This window comes from Lepus europaeus, chromosome 4, assembly GCF_033115175.1.
Source record: "Lepus europaeus isolate LE1 chromosome 4, mLepTim1.pri, whole genome shotgun sequence".
NCBI lineage: Eukaryota > Metazoa > Chordata > Mammalia > Lagomorpha > Leporidae > Lepus > Lepus europaeus.
The window spans coordinates 130503600-130528169 of NC_084830.1; the positions used below are offsets into that span (position 1 = coordinate 130503600).

The 24570-nt window shown below is 57.4% G+C and overlaps 1 protein-coding gene across 1 annotated transcript in view; it reads right to left on the minus strand.

Moving 5' to 3' along the window:
* PPARGC1B (PPARG coactivator 1 beta) overlaps nucleotides 1–24570 on the minus strand; it is a 113779-nt gene that overhangs the window by 9054 nt on the left and 80155 nt on the right. Inside the window, exons 2-10 of the mRNA XM_062188861.1 lie at nucleotides 22577–22750; nucleotides 15222–15440; nucleotides 10532–10648; nucleotides 7677–8826; nucleotides 6888–6924; nucleotides 6262–6326; nucleotides 4446–5247; nucleotides 2094–2169; nucleotides 1542–1663 (exon numbers count right to left, since the gene is read on the minus strand). Of these exons, the coding sequence (XP_062044845.1) occupies nucleotides 1542–1663; nucleotides 2094–2169; nucleotides 4446–5247; nucleotides 6262–6326; nucleotides 6888–6924; nucleotides 7677–8826; nucleotides 10532–10648; nucleotides 15222–15440; nucleotides 22577–22750 (2762 nt within the window). The remainder of the gene's footprint in view (nucleotides 1–1541; nucleotides 1664–2093; nucleotides 2170–4445; nucleotides 5248–6261; nucleotides 6327–6887; nucleotides 6925–7676; nucleotides 8827–10531; nucleotides 10649–15221; nucleotides 15441–22576; nucleotides 22751–24570) is intronic.

A 24570-nucleotide genomic window follows, 5' to 3' on the forward strand; every position in this document is an offset into this window, starting at 1 on the left:
GGACTTGGGCCCCTGCCACCTACATGGGAGATCCAGATGGAGTTCCAGGCTCCTGGCTTCGGCCTGGCCCAGCCCTGCCTGTGACGGCCATGTGGGGAGTAAACCAGCAGACAGAAGCTCTCTCCCTCTGTCTTGCTCTCTCTCTGTCACTCTGCCTTCCAAATAAATAAAAACAAATTGACATTTCTCTTTAGAGCTGAATTGTGTTTTTTGCATGTTCTTTTCATTCTGATATTCTGAACACTAGGTCTACACAGGCATTGAGTCTTTTTGTGAAAATTGTGGTAAAAACTATGAAATTTAACAGTGGACCACTGAGGAGTACGAAGCCTACTCACAATGGTTTGAAACAGATCTCGAGAACTTTCTCATCTCGCGAGACTGAAGCCCAACACCACTAGACAAAGACTCTCTTTCCTTCCTCCCCCAGCACCTGGTGGCCACCACAGCACTTCCATTCCCCATGACCTCGGCTTGAGCAGAACCATACAGTCTCATGTAATGGGCTTACTTCACTTGGCATAATGTCCTCACGGTTCTTCCCCGTGGCAGCAAGAGCTAGATACTTCCTTTCTCTGTTTGGCTGCGTACTATCCCACTGTGTGCAAACACCGCATTGTTTATCTACTCATCTGTCAATGGACAGCGGGCTGTCTCCACCACACTGGTTACCGGGAACGATGTGGCCATGAACGTTCCGAGGTTCAATTTCAACTCTTTTGGCTATACAGACCCTAAGTGGAATCACTGCACTATACGGCAGCTTCTATGTAATTTTCAGAAAGGCTGCGCTCTTGTCCACATCAGCTGCTTCATTTTACATCCCCAATTTCTCCACATCCTTACCAGCGTTTATTTTACATTTTTTTGGATACCAACCATCCTAATAGGTAAGAAATGCATACCGATTCTTGCATAAGAAACTATTACCTGCTGAAGCTTTTTATTATTATTAAATTAGAATTTGAAAATCCCAATAACTTAGTTTACAGGAATAGGGCAAAAAGTTAGAAGTGTTTCAAAATCGACATTATCTGACATCCCATTTGGGCACTCACACGCGGAGCCCCCAGGAGCACTGCTCCTCCAGTGAGGAGGGGAGTGGGATGCCTGGTGGAACAGAAGGCCCGGGGCTCCCTGGTGCAGGGGAAGAAGGCAGGGACGGGACAAGTGGCCTGGCTCCGCGCAGGTGTGCTTGAGGCCACCAGAGGCCCTCGCTGCCCTGTGCTGGCTCCAGTGCTGGCTCTGCCAGGAAGCAGCGGCTCAGCGAACTTGTCAGAGCTCCTGACACAGGAGAGCAGCAGAAAGAGGAGGAGCGTGAACATGTACATCGCAGGAATGCGGGCCTGTTTCCAGAAGAGAACGCATGGAAACCGCCAGCGCGCACCTGCTGCACCATCCCCGGGGCTTCTCCTGCCCAGCCGTGGACTGTGTCCAAACGTGCTCCACAGATCTCGGGCACTCTCCATGAGCTCTGGCTGGAGTGGGGAGTGGGGGGTCCTCCCAGCACCCCTCCCAGGCGACGGCTGCATTCCACTCACCTCTTACTTCTCGTCAGCACCTGGCACTCCACGATCTCGCCAAACACCTCAAAGCGCCTCTTCAGCTCCCGGGAGCTCATGTCGCTGGAGAGATTGCGAACGTACACCACGCGGCCTTCACCCTGCTCACGAGGGGCCAAGGGGGACCTGTCATGGCCAGGTTGCCTGGGCCACGGGCACCTCTGGCGTCCTCGTCCCGGTCCGCAGTGCCCCCCTGAGCAACTACACCAGCTGGCCGTGGCGAGAGGATGCCGAAGGGCTGGGTACCAGGGGGGCCGCCCTTGCTAGGGGAGGGGGACCACCGAGGGTCAAATGGGCGAGTGGCCCTGGCTTCAGGGCCAGCCCTCAATGGACTGTGCCGGAGCCACCCTCTGATGTGCTCTGGTGGCCCCAGTGCTTCTCAAAGGAGACGAATGCACCTGTCTTTTGCGTCCCAGGCAGGAGCTGACACTAAGGTGCACCCCCTGCCAGCCTCAAATGGCTTGGGGGTCACGAGGCCCTTTCTCGCTCCCATTCCCCTCTCCCCAGGGTTCAGGGCCCCAGGTCACTTACGATGGCCTTCTCCCGCCGCTTCCTGGCGTGCCGGACGCTTGGCGTTCCTTCCGAACACGGCCCTCTGCCATCACATCTGGCAGGGAACAAGCAAAGAAAGACGTTCACCATCAGGGGGGACACAAGGCGGGCGGGGGCGGTGATGACTTCCGCAGGCCTCACGCGTGGGGCAGAAGGGGGCCAACTCCCTCCCTGCAGCACCGACAGCCAGGCTGTGCGGGGCTCTGAACACGTGGGCCCAGCCTTTCTGCTGGCTGCTGGGACTCGCTCCTGGCACGCACAGGGCTGCCCCTGAGAGCCCTACCCTTCGGAGCCCTGCCTGGGTAGGAAAGCCCTTGCATTCCATTACCTTAACTGATCTCATGAAAAAGCCCCATGAGGTCGGCGTTGCCCCATTTTCCACACAGAAAATCTGAGGCTCAGATCTGGGATCTGTATAAAGCTAAATGTGGAGGAGCCAGAGCTGGAAGCTTCTGGTTCTAGAACCATGGCTCTTGGCTGATGCCTGCCTCTGCCAAGGAAGAGCCCCTGCCTATCACAGCCTCTGGGCCGGTCATCAGGTCAACCATGCCACACAGCCCGGGCAGGCGGCCGAGGGCCACACGCTGGCCTCCTTGCCCATGGACATGTGTGCTCCCCAGGAAACACAGAGATAAGAACACAGCCTGCAGCCCGTGTGCAGATGCGGGTGACTTCAGCTCCTGCTCTGGCAAACAGAGACACCCAATCATGATCACCTCCTTGGCCACGGGTGAGGATTCAACGCTCAGCCCGACTGCTCAGGGAATGCTTGCCTTATTTCCCTACCTCTCTGAGCCTCAGCTTCCTCATCTGTACAATGGGGACAAGAAGCCAGCTGTGCCCTCCAAGGGCACCTGTGAAGCTCAAATAGGATAAGGGAAGGCTATCAGTCGCCAATGCGAAAAGCTATGTAATAGCACTGTATTATCCATGTCATCACGTTGGTTGGCCTTCCCCACGTGAAAAGTTGACAGCGTGGAAGTGGGGTTCAGGGCTCGTACTATTTTTAAATTTCTTTTCCATTTATTTTACTTGAAAGGAAGACAAAGGCAGCAGCCAAGTGCTGGTTCATTTCCCAAATGCCCTGCAATGGCCAGCCAGGCTGAAGCAGGACTCCGGACCACAACGTGGGTCTCCCACATGGGTGCAAGGATCCACATATCTGGACCATCACCCCGGCCTCCCGGGGTGCACACTGGTAGGAAGTTGGATTGGAACTATATGGGATGCGGGCGTCTTCACCAAATGCCCACCCCAAAGGTTTATCTTGACAAACCAGTTCAAAAAACTTCCTGTTCACGGATGCTTGGAGTGGAAGGCAGGTGAAGACACAGAGATCGGGGGAAGGCTGGATTCTAGCTTGGCCAGCTCTCCACCTACTGAGCTTTGCCAAGCAACTATGCAGCAACTGACTTACCCACCAACCTTCTCCACTGCCCCGGACGAGGCAGTGATGGACCTGGCCCACAGGTGTAAGAGAAAATCAGTGGGGGGTTCTAGCGTGGCTCGCCACCCTTCCCAGGCAAGCCCAGGAACACAGCCCTGCTCCAAGCCCCTCGCCGGGCAAGGCAGGAGGCAGCCAGTGAAGACCCAGCGCTGGCCATGGGGGCGCCCTAGGAGGCGAGGAGAACCCTGGCGGGGCTGTGAGCACACCTCACAGGGCAACTGCCTGATGTGGAGACTGAGAGGCGTAGCTCACAGCAGAGCAAGGCGAACGCTGGACCCGGGACCTGGGACCCGGAAGGGCTGTAAGGTGGGCACTAACCCCGGGGGAAAGGAGCGAGAGTCAGAAACTGAGGCTCCAGGAGGCCAGGCAGAGCACGGCCGAGACTAACAGTCCCGGGCCCGTTACAGAAACTGCTGGGAACTCGTGGTGCCAACAGATGATTTGGGGCTTCTGAACGCTGGTTTCCAGGAGAGTCCACCCCAGAAAACTGAATGCCCGGTTAGATGTCCACAACTTTTAATGGGGAGAGGAGCCTTTGCTTTCAGCCGATTTTTTGAAATAAGGAAGAGCCTCCGGGGTAGCCGTGCAGACCTCAAGGTGAATTTGCCTCCATACGACCTGAGGTTCGGTCTCAGGGTATGGTCCTCAGGTAACGACATCATCACCTGGGCACTTGCTAGAAACGCACACTGCACACGCACCGGGCTCCAGCCCTACAGCCAGGTGCCCTGCAGAGCCTTCATAGCCCTCCTGGGGACCCTGCAGCTGTGCCCCACACTGGAGGCACGGGGCCGGGGGTGGCACTGCCCTCCCCCAGGCTGCCCTGCCCTGCAGACGTCGGGCTCTGCTGTGACGTTCCCGCCCTCTGGAGGCCACCTGCTTACCTGAAGTTCCTTCGGGTGGCTGGTGACCAGGAGCGACAGGAAGAGGAGCCAGAGCTGGAGCGGCTACGGGAGCAGAGCTGCCGGCTGGCCTTGCTGGGTGGGCTCTGGTAGGGGCAGTGGTCAGAGCGAGGGGGACTGACCCCTGAGTCCTCTTCCTCTTCCTCCTCCTCCCTGTCCTCCTCTTCCTCCTCCAAGAGGAAGCTGCTCTCACCACTGCTGCTGCTGCTGTCCTCAAAGACGGTGTCATACTCGGGGCTCTTGCACGAGGCCAGGTCCTCGTCCTCCAAGGCGGTCTCCAACAGCCCAAAGTGCTTGGTGAGGCTGGCACGGATCTCATGGTCTCTGAGCAGCACGCTGTCCTTGGGTGGGCCGCCAGCAGCACAGCTTCTGTCCTCCTCCCTGCCGGGGACCTGCGTCTCGGCACACAGGGTCCCCGGCTGGGGCCAGTCCTCAGGGCGAACCCCGGAAGGCTCCCAGGACCTCAGCACCTTCCTCTGCAGGGCACCCTCCGGCCTGAGCACCTGGCAGTAGTCGTGGTCTCCGAAGGAACAGGAGAAGGGGCGCTTCTGACCAGCCTGGGAGGTCGGCGGGGCCGCGGCGTGCCGCAGGTGGGAGAGGAGCTCGCTCCGCTCTGGGGGCTTCTTTGGCAGTTTGTGGGCAGCCCCTGGGGCGGCCCCAAGCTGGAGACCCTCAGGGGATGGGGGGCTGAGAGCTGCGTCTTTGTCCAGGCTGTGCTTGGGGTTGGGCTTGAAGGGGTCCTCCTCCATGGGCTTGTATGGAGGCGTGGTGGGTGGGGTGAGCCCTGCAAGACGAGACATCTGTGAGGCAAGATGCATCTCTGGCCCCAGGGCCACAAGGAGCCCCATTTGGAAGGCACAGAGGTGGCTATGTGCCCCTACTCCCCGAGCTTGACAGATCGTGGGTGTCACCAACTGGCCGCCCTGCTGCTGGCCGAGCCTAGACGCACCCCAGGAACCCTCCAACTCTCTGTGGTTGGCATGGGATGGAATGCACCTGGTGGCTGCTCTGTGGGCTGCTGATGGCAGCTGGAGCCTCCAAGTCACCAAGCTGTCTCTTCCGGCTCCACAGGCAAGTGTTCAGCAAGTCTCCCCAGTCCTGTCTCCCAAACACCACAGAGCAAAGCAGGTAGCAGAGGTAAAACTGTCCACCTAGACTTGACCAGGGCCATGCCCTATTGCGATTCTACCCTTGATCTTGGCCTCTACTCTCCCTATGCACCAAAAAGAACTCAATGAAATGCCCATCTCTTCCTCTCTGGGGCTCCTAACACCCGCAGGGTGAACCTCTGACTTGCGCAGTGAGACCGGGTTCAGCGTCTCCAATGGACCCCGCCCCCTTACCCCTCTGAGCCCTCCCAGCCAGTACACCATTGCCCTTCTGTGGCTTGCCTGGATCCATTTATCCAGCACAAAAGGCCCCGCTTGGGATACCCTGCAAAGTCTGCCCAGGCCACACCCCTGCCCAGCCCAGCCCAGCCCAGCCCCTGTCTGCGTCTCAGGGCTTTTGCCAATGCTTCAAACCAGGCGCAGGTGAGACGGTGCTCAGCAGGGAGTGAGGCTCTGTCGCCCCAAGGCCACGGGCTGCTCCAGGGAGAATATTTTCTCACGTGCCACTTCTAGGGAGCTCAGCGCTGACTCCCCACCCCCCTCCAATAACGAATGTCCTTATTGTGCATCTCAGCACCTGTCACAGCCTATGGGCTGGAGGTTGGGAGGGCTCGGTGCGCACCCCCTCGCTGCATGAGGGGTTTGCCAGCTCCCTGAAAGGCACCCAGCAGCCGAGCCACCCGGCTTACCTGCCGTGCCACAGAGCTCCACTGTCAAGGTCTGCTCAAAGCTCTTCTTGCCAAAGGGAGGGTCGCTGGTGGGGGCAGGAGGACAGAGAGGAAAGAGGCCAGTGAGCAGCAGCAGCTCCCACCCCCCCGGGCACCTAAGGCAGGCACGGGGACACCAGGTGGACCCTGGCTCTGGTGCCCGTGGGAACAGGGCCTGGGAGAATCTGCAGTGGAGACTCTCCCATTCTGGCTGCACAGCTCTCAAGACACACGGACAAGGTTTGTGTGGACAGAAGATAGAGAAGGCGAGGCTCATGGCCTCCTTCCTTTACAGACAGGAACCGAGGCCCAGGCCCAGAGGGGGCAAGGGATTCACCCAAAGTCACACAGCCTGCTCAGCTTTTGCCCATGGAAGAAAGTGCTCTTTCCCCAGAGGAACAGCTTCTGCAGTGACCCCAGCCTTGCCTCTCCCTCCTTCCCCTGGGCCTGCAGGACTCTGTTCCTAAAACCCAGCTCCTGAGGGCCCCAGATGGTGATCAGGGCTGGGGCTGATAAACCTCCCCAACCACAGCACCCACAACACAAACACCCAACATGGCAAAACCTCACAGACTGCCGACTATACAAAACATTGTTAAGAAATCTACCTTTGTGACAAGGCCAGCGTGAGGCACCTGGGAGATTCTGAAAAGAAGACCAAAAAAAAAAAGACAAATAAAATTTCTATCTAGAAAGACCCCAAACTTCCACTGGCGCCAAGCACCCTCACTCGGCCAAGCTGCCCTCAGGCTTCTGCCATCTTTAGGGGAGAGCAGGCACGCAAAGCCACCTTCCCCGCAACCAGGACGTCAGCAGGTGGAAGGGCTCTCCAGGAGAAAGAGCACAGGGATCCGAGGGCGACCCCTTCTGGCCACATGGAGTAGCACCACGGCAGAGAGTTCCCAAATCCCGCAGCCCAGGGCTCTGGGCGGAGTCCCGCACAGAACTCTGCCCCTCGGTGTCTGCAGCCTAAGGCAGGAGGCCCTTGAGAGGCATCCTTGCAAATAATGTGGGACGCCTTAGGCCACTGCCTGGCGGCAGGGGGACTGCTCTGCACCTCCCATTATCCTCATTACCACCACTACTAGTTTACAAGACACCTTGACCGTGGAGGTGACTGCAGGTGCACACCTTGCCCCCAGGAAGTATGTGTCTCCCCCCACCTCCCCAGTAGCCCCACGAGGGCAGGCCTCTTGCTCTTGGCTCATGGAGCAGCGCCTTCTCCCTGGCATGATGACAAGCTTGGAGCTGTACGGTGCTCCCCCGCAGATCCACCCCTTGTACAGAAAGAGAAGTTGAAAGCCAGAGAGGGGGCGGGAGATGTGGGCACAGGGCTCCCGCGGGGCTTGCTACCAGCCGTCCCCGTCCCCTCCTCCCAACCTGCCCATCCTGACTACCTCCGGAGGGGAGCCGCGGGCAGCCGGGGTCCTCATCGGTGTCCCCGCACCCGCTCTCGCAGGGACTCTCCAGGGCAGAGATCTGGGGTCCTCGCACATGCTCTCGGCCACTGTCCTCATCCGTGGGGCTGTCCCCCTCCATGGTATAGGCCTCGGAGGCCGGGCAGAGGGAGGGCAGGGGGCCTGGCGGCTCGGCGGGGACCAGCGTCTCGTCCGTGAATGCCAGCCAGGGGCCCAGCTCGGGGTTCAGTCTCCGGGAGCGGCGCACGGGGCACACGGAGCTCTCCTGCTTCCTCCCCAGCTTGGTCCACGGCACCCCTCGGCCCAGCCTCTTCCTGCCCCACTCCTCCTCCTCCTCATCTTCCTCCTCCTCATCTTCCTCTTTCTCTTCCTCCTCCTCGTCGTCGTCCTCGTCGTCGTCCTCCCGCGGCCGATGCAGCCCGCCAGGCCAGCTGAGCTCCTCCTTTACGTCGAGCCGCAGGGGCCGCAGGCTGGGTCTGGGCCCCGAGCTCTTGGGTGAAGCCGCGATCCTCACCTCCTCCACGGGGGATGGGCCACCAGGGGGCGCCTTTTCGTCTCTGGGGGGTGCAGGTCTGGGCTGGGGCGTGAGGGAGGCGTAGACGGGCGTGGCCAGGCGGTAGGGTTTGCTGACGTCACAGAGGACATCCTGGGCCAGAAGCTCCCTCAGGATGGAGAACTCGGCCCAGGAGGCTTTGGAGGGGTGCCGGGAGCCGGACTGGGGTCTGACCTGCTTGGCAGGGCTGCTGCAGGGCTGGGGGGCTGGCTCTGGGGCCTGTGGGGGCTGCTTCTTCTGCGGGAGGCAGTAGGTGTGCATGTAGCGAATGAGCTGCACCATCGCCTGGGCATCCTCCTGGGGAAGCTGGGTGCCACAGCCCGCCTGGCCCGGCACTGGGGAGTCCCAGGGAGAGGCTGCAGCGGGCTGGGGGCTCAGGCAGTCCTCCCCTGGCTCCTCGTCCTCCTTGTCAGGGAGCCGGGGACTCGAGGGGGCTGATGGCTGCAGGCCCCTCTCCACGGAGCGGGCCGCGGCCCGGGGGCAGGAGGGTCCAGAGGTGAGGTGTTTATGCAGTTCCGTACAGCTCCGGCTCTGAGGCTGCAGCCCAAGGCCTTTCCTGTCGTGAGAGCTGTCCATCTAGAGCGGGAAAGAGGCCAGGGTGAGGAGGGCGGCCCATCCCCGGGCTCACCTCTGTCGGGGGAATACTCCGTCTTCTCCCTCTTTGTTCCCAGCTCACAGCACACAGCCTGGCACAGGCCCAGCTCAGTCAGGGAGGAATGAAGGGGTGCCCAGCCTCCCCATAGGTCTCTGGCCCGTGGGCTATGGCCCTCGCAGCCCCTTCTGGAGCCACTCCCTGCTCTGACTCCCTGCTGCCCTGCCCTGCCCCTGGCTGCCCATGGCTGGGTGTGTGGAGGATTAACTGTCAAATGGGGCCATCAGGATCCTTCTGGGATGATGGGTCCATTCTACAACTGGGTGGTGTCATGGATACACAACCCTGTAAATTTGCTAAAAATCAGAGAATTGTACTTTTTTAAAAAAATATTTATTTATTTGAAAGGCAGAAGTACAGAGAGGCAAAGAGAGATCCTTCATCTGCTGGTTCATTCCCCAGATGGTTGCAATGGCCACAGCTGGGCCAGACTGAAGCCAGGAGCCAGGAGCTTCATGTGAGTCGCCCACATGGGTACAGGGGTCAAAGCACTTGGGCCATCTTCTCTTCTTTCCCAGGTGCATTAGCAGGGAGCTGGACGGAAAGCAGAGAAGCCAGGACTCGAGCTGGAGCCCCTATGGGATGCCTGCCTTGCAGGCAGCAGCTTTACCTGCTACACCAGTGTCAGCCCCATAGAATAGTACTTTTAAAACAGGTGGCATTGAGGCTAGTGTTGTGAAAAGTGGGTTAAGGTGGCGCCTGCCACAGTGGCATCTCACAGGATACAGTTCCGGGCTGTTGGCTTCAGCCTGGCTCAGACTCAGGCATCGTGGCCATCTGCGGAGTGAACAAGTGGATAGACGCTCTCACTGTTGCACCCTCTCTCTGTACCTCTGCCTTCCAAATAAAAATCAATCTCAATAAAATAAAATAGGCGGCAGTTTATGATATGAAAATAGCACCTTGACAAAGCTGTTTAGAAAAAACTTAGTAGCTTCTCAGTGCCCGCACAATGAAGGGGGATCCTTGGCTGGGCATTCGGGCCCTGTGCAGTCAGCCACCACTCTCTCAAGTCTCTGCTTCACCTGTGCACACAGGGGCTTCCTCCCACTGGGTCCTATTTCGGCGGGGGGGGGGGGGGGGGGTGTAGTGTGGCTGTCAGGTGCAGCTCCCTTGAGAGGGGCTTGGCTGCCACCCCTTGGGACAAATGGAAGCCAGGAAGGTGGGCCTCTGCTTCAGAACCTGGGCCCAGGCCAACAGGGAGGGAGCACCTGGACAGGGGCCCACCCCCCAGGGGCTGAGCAAGGGCTGAGAGGGTCCTTCGTGGAGCCACAATCTGACAGTGACCTGATGCTGAGGGAGAGAGTCCGGGGCAGCCTTTGAGCGCAAGAATCCACAGACATCGCCTCTTGTCAGGCCTGGAAGATGGGGCCCAAGGACGACAAGGGACTTGCTCGGGTCCTAGGGTTCCACGATAAGAGCTCAATGGTCACCCAGAAAAGAGAGCCCGACACTGGCTCTCCTGCGGCTCCGCCTTAGAACAGATGCCCAGAGGACTGGCCCTATGCTCCTCAGCCCTGCTCTAACCTGTGCTACCATCTCCCCCCAGGGCCGTGTGAAGAAACCCCACTCCCACGCTGGAAGGCCGTGCGTCTCCAAGGGCCGACGTGGGGACGCGTACAGAGTTACCTTGACGCCACGCCGCAGACTTTTGGACCTGAGGCCTGGATGGCGCCAGGCACTGCCTTCCTTCTGGCTGTCAGAGCTTGGCGCTGGGTAGGATGTGGCGAGGAGAAGCTTCTGCAGCTAAGGGAGAAGCAGAGGGGACAGGAGATGGGGCTGAGACACGGGGACAACACTGCCCGTCCCTAGTCCCCCAGAGACTGACCACACCCTGGCCTCGGACATCTGATGACCTAGACTGATGCCACCAATACGTTAAGTACAGAAAAGTAGACTGGCTATCACACACACACACACACACACACACCCCAGTAACGTGTAAAACCTCATCAGAGTTGGTAACCAAAGTGACCAGCTGTGGCTCTGAGAAACCCAAACAGGTCCCAGATAACGCCTGCCTGCTCCCCTGCCACCATGCCTATGCCTGCGGTAGACACCCACTTGCGGCACGGCACACACGCACACGTGTGTGTATACACACACACACACACACACAGGACTCCAGCTGCAAGAGTCCGCGCCAAAACAGTTCTCTGCTGTGGGATTCCAGCTGCCTTTCCTTTGTTCTTTTTGCTTATTCATGTGATCTTTTTTGAAACAATCAACTTCTGAAACAAGCAATGCTTGTAAATGGTAAAAGGAAAACAACTACACACCACATACTGCAGGAGGACGATGACAAGCTAGTCTCCCTCCCGGCCAGAGGCGGCCCCCACGAGCGCCTGACCTGTGCACCTGTCAGGAGATAGGCTTGATCACACCTGAACACACGTGCATACATGAGGGCACCCCAAGACACTCGTGGAAAAAGGAGCCAGAAGATGAGTTTATTTTTTAAATCCAGAGCTGGGGGCCGGCACTGTGGCCTAGAAGGAAAACCTGCCACCTATAGTGCCAGCATCCCATATAGGCGTGGGTTTGAGTCATGGCCGCTCTACTTCTGATCCAGCTATCTGCTGTGGCCTGGGAAAGCAGTAGAAGATGGCCCAAGTGCTTGGGCCCCTGCACCTGTGTGGGAGACCTGGAAGAGGCTCCTGGCTCCCGGCATCATATCTGCTCAGCTCCGGCCATCTGGGGAATGAACCAGCAGATGGAAGACCTCTCTCTCTCTCTCCCTCTCTCTGTGTAACTCTGCTTTTCAAATAAATAAACCTTTAAAAAAAAAATACCCAGAGCTGACAGGCTCCTCGCTTAATGACACTGCCACCCCATATCAGGGCAGCTGGTTCGAGTCCCAGCTGCTCCATTTCCTATCCAGCTCCCTGCTAATGTGCTTGGGAAGACAGTGGAGGATGGGCCAAGTGTCTTGGCCCCTGCACCCATGTGGGGAACCAGATGCAGTTCCTGGCTCCTAGCTTCTACCTGGCATAGCACTGGCTGTTGGGGCTACTTGGGGAATGAATGAACAGATGAAAGATCTCTCTCTCTCTCTCTTTCTCAGCTCTTCAAATAAATAAATAAACTAAAAAAAACCCTGAAATCCATGCAGATGAGAGGTCTTCAGAAAGCTCATGGAAAACATGTAATGTGAAAAATGATTCATGCATTTTAACATTTTTGCAGCTAAATAAACTCATCTTTGAATTCCATTTCCCACAAACTTTTTGGAAGTACCTGTGTATCACCTTGGATTCACCCAGTTGTTTTTAGACAAGAGAAAGATCACGAACCTTAACCTTGCCTGAATTTTTTTTTAATTTATTTATTTGCAAGAGTTACAGAGAAAGGAGAAGAAACATAGGGAGATCTTCCATCTGTTGGTTTACTCCCAAATGGCTGCATGCCCAGGGCAGGACCAGGCTGAAGCCAGGAGCTTCATCTGGGTCTCCCACATGGGTATAGGGCCTAAGCACTTGGGCCATCCTTTCCCAGGCGCATTAGCAGGGAGCTGAATTGGAAGTGGAGCAACCAAGACTCAAACTGGTGCCCTATGGGATGCCGGTGTCATAGGCAGTGGCTCTATCTGCTGTCACAGTGCCAGCTCCTAGACTGAAATTTTTAAAAGGATTTTTACAGTACTTGGATCATTTTCTGCTACCTCGCCAGGATTGGAAGTGGAGCAGCCTAGACTTGAACCAGCGCTCCAATACAGGATTCCAGCATTGCAAACGGTGGCTTAATCTGTTGTGTCACAATGCTGGCCCGTATCTATTTTTTTTCAATAAGAATTGTTGGATCTCTCTGCTTCTGCACCCCGACAGCAGCGTGCCCAGGCTCAGAGGGCAGGAAGTCAAATATACCAGAAGTTCTACCAAGGATCCTATCACGGCCAGGCTGAGAAGAAGGTGATTTTGGGGCCGGCACTGTGGTGCAGTGGGTTAACGCCCTGGCCTGAAGTGCCGGCATCCTATATGGGTGCCGGTTCTAGTCCTGGCTGCTCCTCTTTCCATCCAGCTCTCTGTCATGGCCTGGGAAAGCAGTAGAAGATGGCCCAAGTGCTTGGGCCCCTGCACCCACATGGGAGACCTGGAAGAAGCTCCTGGCTCCTGGCTTTGGATCGGCACAGCTCCAGCCATTGTGGCCACCTGGGAAGTGAACCAGTGGATGGAAGACCTCTCTCTCTGTCTCTACCTCTCTCTCTGTAACTCTGTCTTTCAAATAAATAAAATAAATCTTTTTTTTTTTTTTTGACAGGCAGAGTGGACAGTGAGAGAGAGACAAAGAGAAAGATCTTCCTTTACCATTGGTTCACCCTCCAATGGCCGCTGCGGAAGCCAGCGGAGACCAGTGCTTCCCCTGGTCTCCCATGCGGGTGCAGAGCCCAAGGACTTGGGCCATCCTCCACTGCCTTCCTAGGCCACAGCAGAGAGCTGGACTGGAAGAGGAGCAACCGGGACAGAATCTGGCGCCCCGACCGGGCCTTAGTCTCTCCACTATATCATGAAGGGCAGGTGGACTGAACCACTGGCCCTGAGTCTTATCCTAACTCTAAGAATATGACAGGAGCTGCTGACGGCACAGATACACAGAGGTCCTCGGGTGGACCCTCCGGGATCAGGGCAAGACCTGGTGTCTGGCTGACTTCTCAGGGCCCTACCAGAGCTCTGTGCGGACGCAGGGAGTCTAGACAGTGGGTCTGCTTCCTGTGTCCCTAGCACACATGTGTGCAATGAAGGCAGGAGTGGGAAACGCCCTCAGGCCAGCAGGGGTCGCTCTTCGTCTCTCCAAGCTCTGGGCCCTGTCCAGAGGCTCCGTGTGTGGAAATGGCACTGGGAATTCTTGCCGTTGCGTCTGTCGCTGAGGCTGGTGCCAGGACTGTTACTTAGTTGGCCATCAGTGAGCACCTCTACGTGCCAGGCAGTGTTCTAGTGCAATCCTGCTAACCGACAGGCACATTCTTCAGCCCCGTTATGGCTCGTGAGGCTGAGGCATGGGGGGTGGGGTACAGTTTGAGGGAAGGGACACAGAAGCACTGGCAGGGCTGAGATTCAAACCCAGGCTGTCTGACTCCAGGGCAAAAGGAAGCAGGACTCTCCCCTCCCCACCCTGCAAAAGCAGGGGCCACCACAGGGGACGGAACATAGTCTGTGCCTAGCACACAGTAGGTGCTTACTCAATGTTTCACACTGCTTAGGGGCCCCTGAAGGCAGTGGAAAAGAAGACAAACCAGGACTGGGTTCTGGTCTTTCTGGAACACCGACCCGCTGCAGCCACACGAGAGCCTCCCCCCCGCCCCCCGCCCCCACCCCCGGCCTCAGCTTCCCTGGTGCTGGGGTTGATGGTCACCACGGGCCTTTCCAGCTCCTACTCTCCATGACTTCCCAGGCTCCATTTTGCAGTGAGGGGCACAGGGAGGCCAAGCGAGGCAGGATATCACCTGTGACATTTTGGCTTTGGGCACCCTTAGTCTCAGCCCAAGGCAACCGCTTTCAGGAATATGTGAGGTCCAGAGCCCTCTGGGAATCTGATAAAAGCTGGCATCATCTACCGAGCAAGCTGCTATTCCATGCGCACACAACTCCACATTCCACATATGCTCACACCGGCAGCATGGGAATGTCCACAGGGCCAGCCCCCTGGAGGACATTCTGCAAGTAGCTGACTGCACCACGTGATCACGTATCCGTAGCCCCAGGAACTCCATCTCTAGGACTCAGCCACTGCCACAGGCAAAGGCCTGTGTGACAACACAGGCTCACCCCAGAGCACAACACAGCCAACAAAAAGGATGGAACAGAGCTGCAAGCGTTTCTAAGTCACACAGCTAAGAGAAGGAAGGTACGGAGCTGTGCACGATGCAGGTGCCCTTTTGTAGTAAAAAAAAAAAAAAAAAAAAGCAGAAGAGGAAAGTCAAACAACAAACCAGTAACCATGGTTACCTCGGGGGAAGAAAAAGCAACAGAGAGAGGCCCGAGAAGATTTTTCTTGTAACTGTCCACCCTGCCACGCATTTTGCCTTGTGTATGTAATCCTCGGGGAATTGCTTGCATGCCATTTCAAGGACTTAACACCCAGCTGAGGTCAACCCTGGCAACCCCACAGAGCCTGAGGCATGCGGGGAGTGCAGGCGGTCCCACTGTCCAGGTAGGAAAGATGAGGCCGGGGTCCTCCCACCTGCAGGCTAGGTTCTGTGCTGGGAACCTCGCTGCCGTGAAGGCCGGGGGACCCCTGAGGGGCGGCAGCAGCAGGCACAGCACCTGCCACTCCTGCATGCCCCAGGCCGCCCCCGTCACTGCCGCCACACGTGGGTTCTCACCAGCGAGCGTTCATCCATCGCAGGAGCTGCGGCAGGGGGGCTCTCCAGGGTGGGGCTGGGGGGTGCAGAGGAGGGCACAGGGGAAGATGAGGTGCAGGACAGTGCGTCTCCGCTGTCCAGAGCTGGGAAGGCGTCCAGACCCACGTCCACGTCATCTTCGGGGATGTCTTCCAGGGTCTTGGTGAGCGCTGCCAGGAGAGCCTCATTCTCACTGTCGATCTGGAGGGAGGAGGCAGGAGGGGTGGGGAGGGTTCATCACCACCTACACGGCCTGTGGCACCACCACCACCACCACCACCACCACCCCACTCCAGCCAAACCCTCCCCCGTCAGAGCTACTCAGTACTCCTGGGAGAGCAGACGCCCAAGTAACACACTATCGGCTCCAAGAGCCACAGAAGTTTACGAGCAGACAGCAGGTTGTCATGGAAAAGCCTGTCCACGGAGCCCCAGCCTTGGCCCCGCTGCTCATCAGCATGCGACCAGGCGCAGAGGCCTGTCCAGCCGGGCGACACTCGCCTGCTCCACCAAGGACCAAGGCTGGTCTCCCATGGCAGGCCCCAGCACCCCAGACCCGGAGGCCCAGGCACGGTGAAGACCGGAAGCACCAGGGCTGGGCTGCACACAGGACCACCCCAGCTGCCATCTCCTCATCGGGTCCCAGGGCTCGCTCTCCGCTCTCACTCACAAGAGAGGGAGGAAGCGTGTTGGTCGCCAGCAAGGGCTCAGAGCTGGGGCTCAATCCCAGCTCCCACACTTAGCAACTCCAGGCGATTGGACAAGTGAGTTTTGTCCTCTGTCACCTGTGGTAACAGACAGATGCGATTCTGGGAGGTTCTTGTCGATGACCAAGTAAGTCAACAGAGCTGGGATGCTGAGGGGACTTGAAAAACTCCATGGAAAATGGGAATTAGAAGATAAGCTTATGGGGCAGCTTTGTGGTGCGGTAGGGTTAGCAGCATCCAGCAAAACCAGCGTCCCATATGAGTGCCAGTTTGAGGCTGCTCCCCTTCTGATCCAGCTCTCTGCTAATGTGCCTGGGAAAGCAGCAGAGGATGGCCCTAGTGCTTGGGTCCCTGCACCCACATGAAAGACCTGGGTGAAGGTCCTGGCTCCTGGCTTCAGCCTGGTCCAGCCCTGGCCATTGCAGACTTTTGGGGAGTGAACCAGTGTATGGAAGATCTCTCTTCTGTCTCTCCCTCTCTCTGCAACTTTGCCTTTCAAATAAATAAATCTTCTTTATGTTAGATTTATTTTTATTTATTTCTTTTTTTGAAAGATTTATTTATTTGAAAATCAAAGTTACGCAGAGAGGAGAGGCAGAGAGAAAGAGAGGTCTTCCATCCATTGGTTCACTCCCCAGTTGGCAGCTACAGCCAGAGCCGAAGCCAGGAGCCAGGAGCTTCTCCCAGGTCTTCCATGCAGGTGCAGGGGCCCAAGGACTTGGGCCATCTACCACTGCTTTCCCAGGCCATAGCAGAGAGCTGGATCAGAAGTGGAGCAGCCGGAACTTGAACCAGTGCCCATATGGGATGCCGGCACTGCAGGCGGTGGCTTTACCCGCTACACCACTGCACTGGCCCCTTTTATTTATTTCCAAGGCAGAGCTATGCAGAGGAGCCAGGTGTTTCATCCAGGTCTCACATGGGTGCAGGGGCTCCCAGCACTTGGCTCTATCACATGGATAGCAGGGGTCCAAGCACTTGGGCCATATTCCACTGCTCTTCCCAGGCACATTAGCAGGGAGCTGGATTGGAAGTAGAGCAGCGGGACTAGAACCGGCGCCCATATGGTATGCCGGCATCTCAGGCAGCGGCTTTACCCAGTATGCCACAGCGCTGGCCCCTCCAGGAACATCCTGAATTCCCTTCTAGCGCCCAATACAAAATAAGCACTCCCGACCGTCACGACGAGCGCCGATGGGCTCCCCTTCCTTGCCCCGCCCCACGGCCACTGGAGACACCACGTGCTCATGAGGCCCCATGAGCCCCCCTCCCCCGGGCCCCCACAGTGCAGGGTTCAGCACTGAACAACCAAGACCATTCCAGGGTGTGAGGGGCTGCGGAGGAAACAGAAGGAAGCCATGCTGGACAGTTGGCCCTGGGGAGGATTACAAGGTGCCTAGAAAGGCTGGGGGCACCCAGCGTGGCCAGTAGAGGAACAGAAAGGCTGTGAGTTGCCTGCCTCGCTAACCCTGGCAAGGGGAGCCCTGTTCTAGCGCCCGTGAGGCTCCTGGAGGTTCAGCAGTGGGTCGAGGGTCCCCTGGCGTGGCCCGTGCACGGTGACTCACGGCTGCTGCTCCGGTGTGGAGTGCCGACTCCCGGCCCCCAGGCCCAGCGGCCTGGAGTTGCTGGCAGACAAGGGCCTGAGCGTCTCACGAGGGAACCGTGCTTCCTGGGGCTGCACTGGCATTGGCGGCCTGGCCGTCACATGATGCTTCGCTCCGTGCACTTCCCCACCCCAGGTCGGGCTGCATATCCTTTCTTCAGGAAGTTCACCCACAATGCACTGCACGTGACGGCCTTCGGGCTGCACTCAATCTGTTCCAGGCCTTGCAGCTGGAGCAGCAGTGGAGTAACTCGGGGAGGGTAGGGGGTGGGGCCAAGCGTGACTGCCATTTTTAGAACAGAGCTAAGAATACAAGAAAGGCTAATAGAAGTCTTTGGTGAAACCTGACCCAGGCTCCAGGGATGCAGGCTCCTGGGCAGATCAGGGCCATAGGCTCTGGCTTTAGAAGGCAACAGCCGGCGCCATGGCTCACTTGGCTAATCCTCCGCCTGCGGAGCCAGCACCCTGGGTTCTAGTCCCGGTTGGGGCGCCAGTTCTATCCTGGTTGCTCCTCTTCCAGTCCAGCTCTCTACCGTGGCCCAGGAAAGCAGTGGAGGATGGCCCAAGTGCTTGGGTTCCTGCACCCGCATGGGAGACCAGGAGGAGGTGCCTGGTTTCTGGCTTAGGATAGGTGCAGTGACAGCCATAGCGGCCATTTAGGGGTAAACCAACGGAAGGAAGACCTTTCTGTCTATCTCTCACTGTCTAGAACTCTACCTGTCAAATAAAAAAATAAAAATAGAAGGCAATGGGGCTCCCTTGGCTGTCCCCCAAGTCTCCCTCTTGACCCTCAGCCGGGTTGCCCGCTCTATGCTCCCAAACAAAGTGTTCAGACCCTGGAACCTGAGCCTCCTTGACCTGGGGCATGACTAGGGGCATGACCCCGCAGGGCTCTGCCAGCAGTGGCTGGCCCAAGGCAAGTCACTTCTCTCCCCTAAATCCCTCCTCTTTCCCTGTGAACCGGGAGGACTCGCCCTCAGGCCAGTTTTCCTGCCAGGGCCAGCATGAAGGCCAAATCTGGAAGCAGTGATGAGCAGGCAGAGCGGACGCAGCCGAAGGAAGGAATGAATGAAACAATGAACAATGGCAGCAGGCCGAGCTCAGTGTCAGAAAGACCAGATTCTGGCGGGACGGCATCCAGGCATGACGTCAGCAGCCTTGCGTGGAACGGGAACTCCGACCCTGGCTCCGGGCCGTCTGATCAGTGACTTCAAGCACAGCTCGGGGCTCACTCCCTGGGCAGCTTCTCCTGCACCAGCCTCTGTCTTGCTGGGGTCCAGGCAACCAGCACCCATCAATCACTGCGGAAGCTCGTGGGGAAACCTGTCATTCTTTCGGGAGGGGGGGTGGGGCAAAGTCAAAGTCACAGAGAGTGAAGGGGCAGGGTCACAGGTGAGGGCCTTGGGCCCTGGAGGCCAACACTGACCGATCGGGCTTCCTGAGTGCCAGGCATGGGGCCGACATGCGTACACTGTGGCGGAAACCTCAAGAAGCACCCATCGGGACAGGTGAAGCCAAGAGGGACTCACAGAAGGCCCCCCACTGCACCCCAGTCTGGGCTGCGCGATGGGAATTCCCGTCCCGCACCCGACACGTCCCAGCGAGCCAGCTGCCCTCTCCTCTTCTCTGGACCCATTAGCTCAGCTCTCCCTGCTCCGCGTGGAAGCTGAGTGCAAATTAATGGAGGGTTAATCAGCCGCGGAAGGGATATTAATAGACCCAGCCCCGCCCCCAGCCTTCCTGGGAGATTCTCCAGCCTTCAGGAAATCTGGGGAAATGCTTTGCTCTGAGCACCCTGAAGAGCCAGCCACAGAATTTTCACCCTCGGGGTCGGAAGGACCTCCAGAGCCCACAGAGCCCTGGGGACCCAGGGAATCCGGGCCCCCAGTTTTCTCGGAGTAGATCAGTGCTTTCATCTGCACCTAAAAGGAACCACTTTGCTTCTCTCTCCCTCTCTCTCTCTGTATCTCTGCCTTCCAAATAAAAATAAACAGATAAATTTAAATAAATAGAAAATAGAGACTGGACCTCTTGCCGGCATTTGGGGAGTGAACCAGTGGGTGGCAGATTTCTCTTTCTATATAGATGTATGTGTGTGTGTGCGCATGCCTACACGCATGTGCCTTTCGAGTAAATGCAATCAATAAACGGACCCAGTGACTCTCTCCTCCACCCCCAGCCGATGAAATCCTCCAATCCTGTCTGTGTTCCTGCCTTGTTCCTCACATGGGGGAACTGAGCCCCAGCCAAAGGGAGCTACTTGCCCACGTGGGTCACAGCGCAGAACACCCAAACACCTGCTTCCTCCAGAAAAAAATCTACTGACATGGAAGGCAATGTCCCTGTCCCCCAGAAGCTGTCAACTTGCTAACTGTGGCTTGTTCCCACTCTCCCAGCCTTCCCAGGTGAGGGTGCCCTGGTACTATTTGAACCCCGCCCGGACACAGGCAGCAGGCTCCAGGACTGCCGCTGGCCCCAGGAGGCAATCGCCCAAGCCAGCAGCAGCAGTAGGATTAGAACCCAGGGCCCTGGATCACAGCTTGCTCTCAGTGGGTCACGTCTGCGAATGGGCACTTACACTGTGTGGGCACCCGAGATGCATAAGATGATTTTGTTCTCGAAGAGCTTGGGGTCTGAAGGACACACACACGAGAAGAAGCAACTGACCGACCACCCAGGAAGGGCAGAACCAAGAACTCAGGATCATAAGGGACTCTCATCTGACAGCGCCAGGCACTATGCATGGTCTCAGAACATAGCAAGTGGAGACAGGGACAGGGCCTCATCCTGAGTAGTGACAGAGTGGAGAGTTGGTCGGGTATGCAGGCTGGGAAGGGGTGAGGGGTGGGTGGGCAGATCTCAGCCAGGGCTGGGGGCCTGTGGGCCACACAAGACTCATACAATGCTAGGAGCTGGGGGGAGCAGAGGTTCCTGGGGGCATGGTCAGTCCCTGAGCGGGTGGGGGACCTGTGCAGTCCAGGTGAGAGTCGGTCTGCAGGTGGCATCAAACTACTCTCTGCACACTGAAAGCATTTTCTTGGAGTCGGAGGGGGAGGGAGGGAGCAACATGGCAAAGGTATGGCACCCATTGTGCAGTTAAGAAAATGGGGGTCTCGGCTGGCGCCGCGGCTCACTAGGCTAATCCTCCGCCTTGCGGCACCGGCACACCGGGTTCTAGTCCCGGTCGGGGCACCGATCCTGTCCCGGTTGCCCCTCTTCCAGGCCAGCTCTCTGCTGTGGCCAGGGAGTGCAGTGGAGGATGGCCCAAGTGCTTCGGCCCTGCACCCCATGGGAGACCAGGAGAAACACCTGGCTCCTGCCATCGGATCAGCGCGGTGCGCTGGCCACAGCATGCCTACCGCGGCGGCCATTGGAGGGTGAACCAACGGCAAAGGAAGACCTTTCTCTCTGTCTCTCTCTCTCACTGTCCACTCTGCCTGTCAAAAAAAAAAAAAAAGAAAGAAAAGAAAAGAAAATGGGGGCCTCCAGGGGGCCAGACCTGCCAACTCCTAGGTGGGATGGCGGCAAGGGGGCTCGGTGAGCAGCGGCAGGCCCATGTTCCCGGCTTAGAGTCTGCGCCCTGACTCCTGCAGCTCTGTGATCTCGGACAAGTCACTTAACTGCTCTGAGCCTCACTCCCCTCAAGACTACTCCTCTTCCAGCTGAGAACACCCTAGGGAAGAGCGCCAACTCCCTGCGGTGCCCACGAGGCTCTGCATGGTCCTGCCCACCTCTGACCTTAGCTCCCAGCACCTTCCTCTTTGCTCCTTCCCTTCCACCCTTCCGTTCCTCCCACACCGCCAGCCTGTCCCGCTCTCGGCTCCGCACCCCCTGCGTCCTTAGCCCCGCTTGGAGGTTCACGTGGCTGCCGCTCCGTAGCCTTCAGCGGACACGAGTCCTCCTGCAGGGGCCTCTCCCAACCACCCAGCCCGCGGAGCCCTTGCTGTTCCCAGCTTCACTGCCTTCCAAGTGCTCGTCAGCCACAGTGGCCATTCAGGTTTTACTAATCTGTCTCTAGACTGAAGTCCACAAAGAACCCTGGGATCGATGAGCGTTTCCAGGAAGCAATAAAATCCATGGGGAGCACCACGCGGCAGGACCCGCGGCACCCCAGCATGGCGCCTGGTGCATGGGGCGCTGTCATTGTTGTGTTGCCAGAAAGGCACAGCTTCTGCCCCCGATCTCCATGGGGAAGAAAACTTCAAGAATAGAAAGAGGGATCCGAAAGCACCCATCCCCCGGCTTCGACGTGGCCAATTTCGTCTCCTCTGTCACCCTGCATGCCACACACCCACACGCACACCTGCGAACGCGGGCAGAGCTTGCTTCATGCGGAAGCAAATGCACACATCCTATTATTCCTCCTCAGAGCCTCCACAAGGGACACGTCAGGCAGCACGCGGCCCCGAGGCTGGGCGCCCAGCACAAAGATGGAGGGAGGCAAAGGCACAGCGGCTCCTGGCACTGCCTCTTGTGAAAGAACCCCTAGGCTCCAACTGAAAAGCCGAGATAAGCGTCTTTACGACTGGCGCTTGTGTAGAGAAGCACACGGGTTACACAGACAAACGGGGCTGGTCCTGCTGCCGCTCCTTGCCCAGCCTGAGTCATTCTCATTAGGCTGCCTTTGTGGCTAGAAAGCCCGGGCACAGGAGGCAGGCGGGCTGGGTCTGAGCCCAGTCTAGTGACTGAGTAGGTAAACTGCCCTAGCCGCAGGACTCAGCCCTCCAAGGTTCAGTCTCCTTATCTGTCAAATGGGAAGCTAAAGGATCCTGGAGACAATGCAGGGAACAGAGGGCCTGGGGCTGGGTTCTGCCTGGGGGGCACAGACAGTGGCTCAGGCCAGCTCTCCATTTCCAGAGGCAGCGACACAGGCCTGGGGAGGGGCGGGTGCTGTCCCCGAGCAGGTGCAGACCGGGCACTGCAGCAGGGTCCCAAGGCCCGGGGGCGGGTGAGGGGCCTTCTTAGCAATGAGCGAGAGCAGAAGAGGAGCATGTGGGGTAGCAGGTGGCGAGGCCAGGGGAGTATACCTGGAAGAGCTCCGAGTCGTCAGGGCTGTACTGGCTGGGCTCGGGCTCGCAGCTCTCTGGGCACCACTGCAGCTCCCCAAAGCAGGTGGCGGACTCAAAGTCGCTGGCGTCTAGCTGGGAGAGGTCAAGCTCAGGAAAGTCGGCGCAGAGCTGCTCCTCCCCGGATCCGCCGGCCTGAGGAGACAGGAAGGAAGGAGCAGGGTCAGAGCGCAGCAGGGCCCCTACAGCGCACCAGGCTGCCCACCCAGACCCCTGTCCACAGTCAGGAAATGCCACAGGCTGCCCTGCCCCTCGCGACTGCGGGACACACCAGGAGCTGCGCCAGGCCCTGGCAGGGCAATGCCTCTGCTGCTCCCTGCATTCCTACAGAGCCCTTGAGGCCCTGCCCACACGACACACTGGAGCCCCCACCTGTGCGGGATTTCTTACCGCTAGCAATCCCTCTGCATGAATAATGAAAGAAAGACAGCAAGAACAATGGCGGACATTACTGAGTGATTACTAGTTTCTACAGAAACACTCATCCATGCTCCCAGAGGTTTTACAGGAGTACTTGTGAGGTCTAAAACCTGGAAAGCCACCTATTAGCAGACAAGAGTTAAAAAAACAAACCCATGGGGCCAGCACTATGATGCAGGCACTTAAGCCATATCCTGCAGCGCTGGCAATCCCATATGGGTGCCAGTTCGAGTCCCTACTGCTCCACTTACAATCCAGTTCCCTGTTTATGTGCAATGGGAAAGTAGTGGAAGATGGTCCTAGTGCGTGGGCCCCTGCAGCCATGTGGGAGACCCCGAAGAAACTCCTGGCTCCTGGCTTCAGCCTGGCCCAACCCCTGTCACTGTGGCCATTTGGGGAGTGAACCAGTGAACAGAAGATCTCTCTCTGTGTCTCTCCTTCTCTCTCTCTCTGTAAGTCTGCCTTTCAAATAAATAAATAAATCTTAAAAAAAAAAAAAAAAACACACCCTTGGCTCATATTTTGGTGCCATGGGTAAAGCCACCACTTATGATGCTGGCATCCCATATGGGTGCCAGTTCAAGTCCGAGCTGCTCCACTTCCAATCCAGCTCCTTCTAATGTGCCTGGGAAAGCAGCGGAGGGTGGCCCAAGTATTTGGGCCCCTGCTCCCATGTGGGAGACCCAGAAGAAGCTCCTGGCTCCTGGCTTCAGCCTAGCTCAGCCCTGGCTGTTGCAGCTGTTTGGAGAGTGAGCCAGTGGATGGGAGACATCTTTGTCTCTCCTTCCATCTCTCTGTGACTGCCTTTCAGATAAATAAATCTTAAAAAAAAAAAAAAACAAACAAACAAACAAAAAACACCCTAATACACTTGCACCATGAAGCACTAGTGTTGTTGAAAGAATGGGACAGGCCTGCGTGTTCTCCAAGGCACATTAAATAAAAACCTAAAATGTAGCGGTGAGCATGGGCCTGGATGAAGACACTGCTTGGGATGACCACATCCTGTAACAAAGGGGGTTCAAGTCCCAGCTCTGCCTCTGAGTTCCAGTTCCAGCTAATGTGCATCCTGGGAGGCGGCAGGTGAAAGCTTAGATACTTGGGTTGCTGCCAATCACATGAGTGATCACAAAGCTCCTGGCTTTGGTCTGACTCAGCCCCAGCTATCGCAGGCTCTTGTGGAATGAACAAGCGATGGAAGATCCGCCCCCCCCATTTCAGATAATAAATAAATAATTAACAAATTAATAACAACCAAGCTGAAGGATATCGGCGTGTGGTAGATAATCCCACAGGTGTAAAGAGACAAAAATCAAACCCCACCTCTCTCCCTAGACAGGAACCGGAATTAAAAGAGAATGCAAACATTCCCTGAACTTTTTGAAGCCCCTGCATCTGTGCAAACACACAGGAAAAGCTCTAGAAGGTCACAAGCCCACCTGTCAGTGGTGGGTGGGGAAGGGCTGGGGGCCCAGGTTGGGAACAGCATTACCAAAATCAGTGGTCATGTGTTACGTCAGAAAGACTGGGAATGT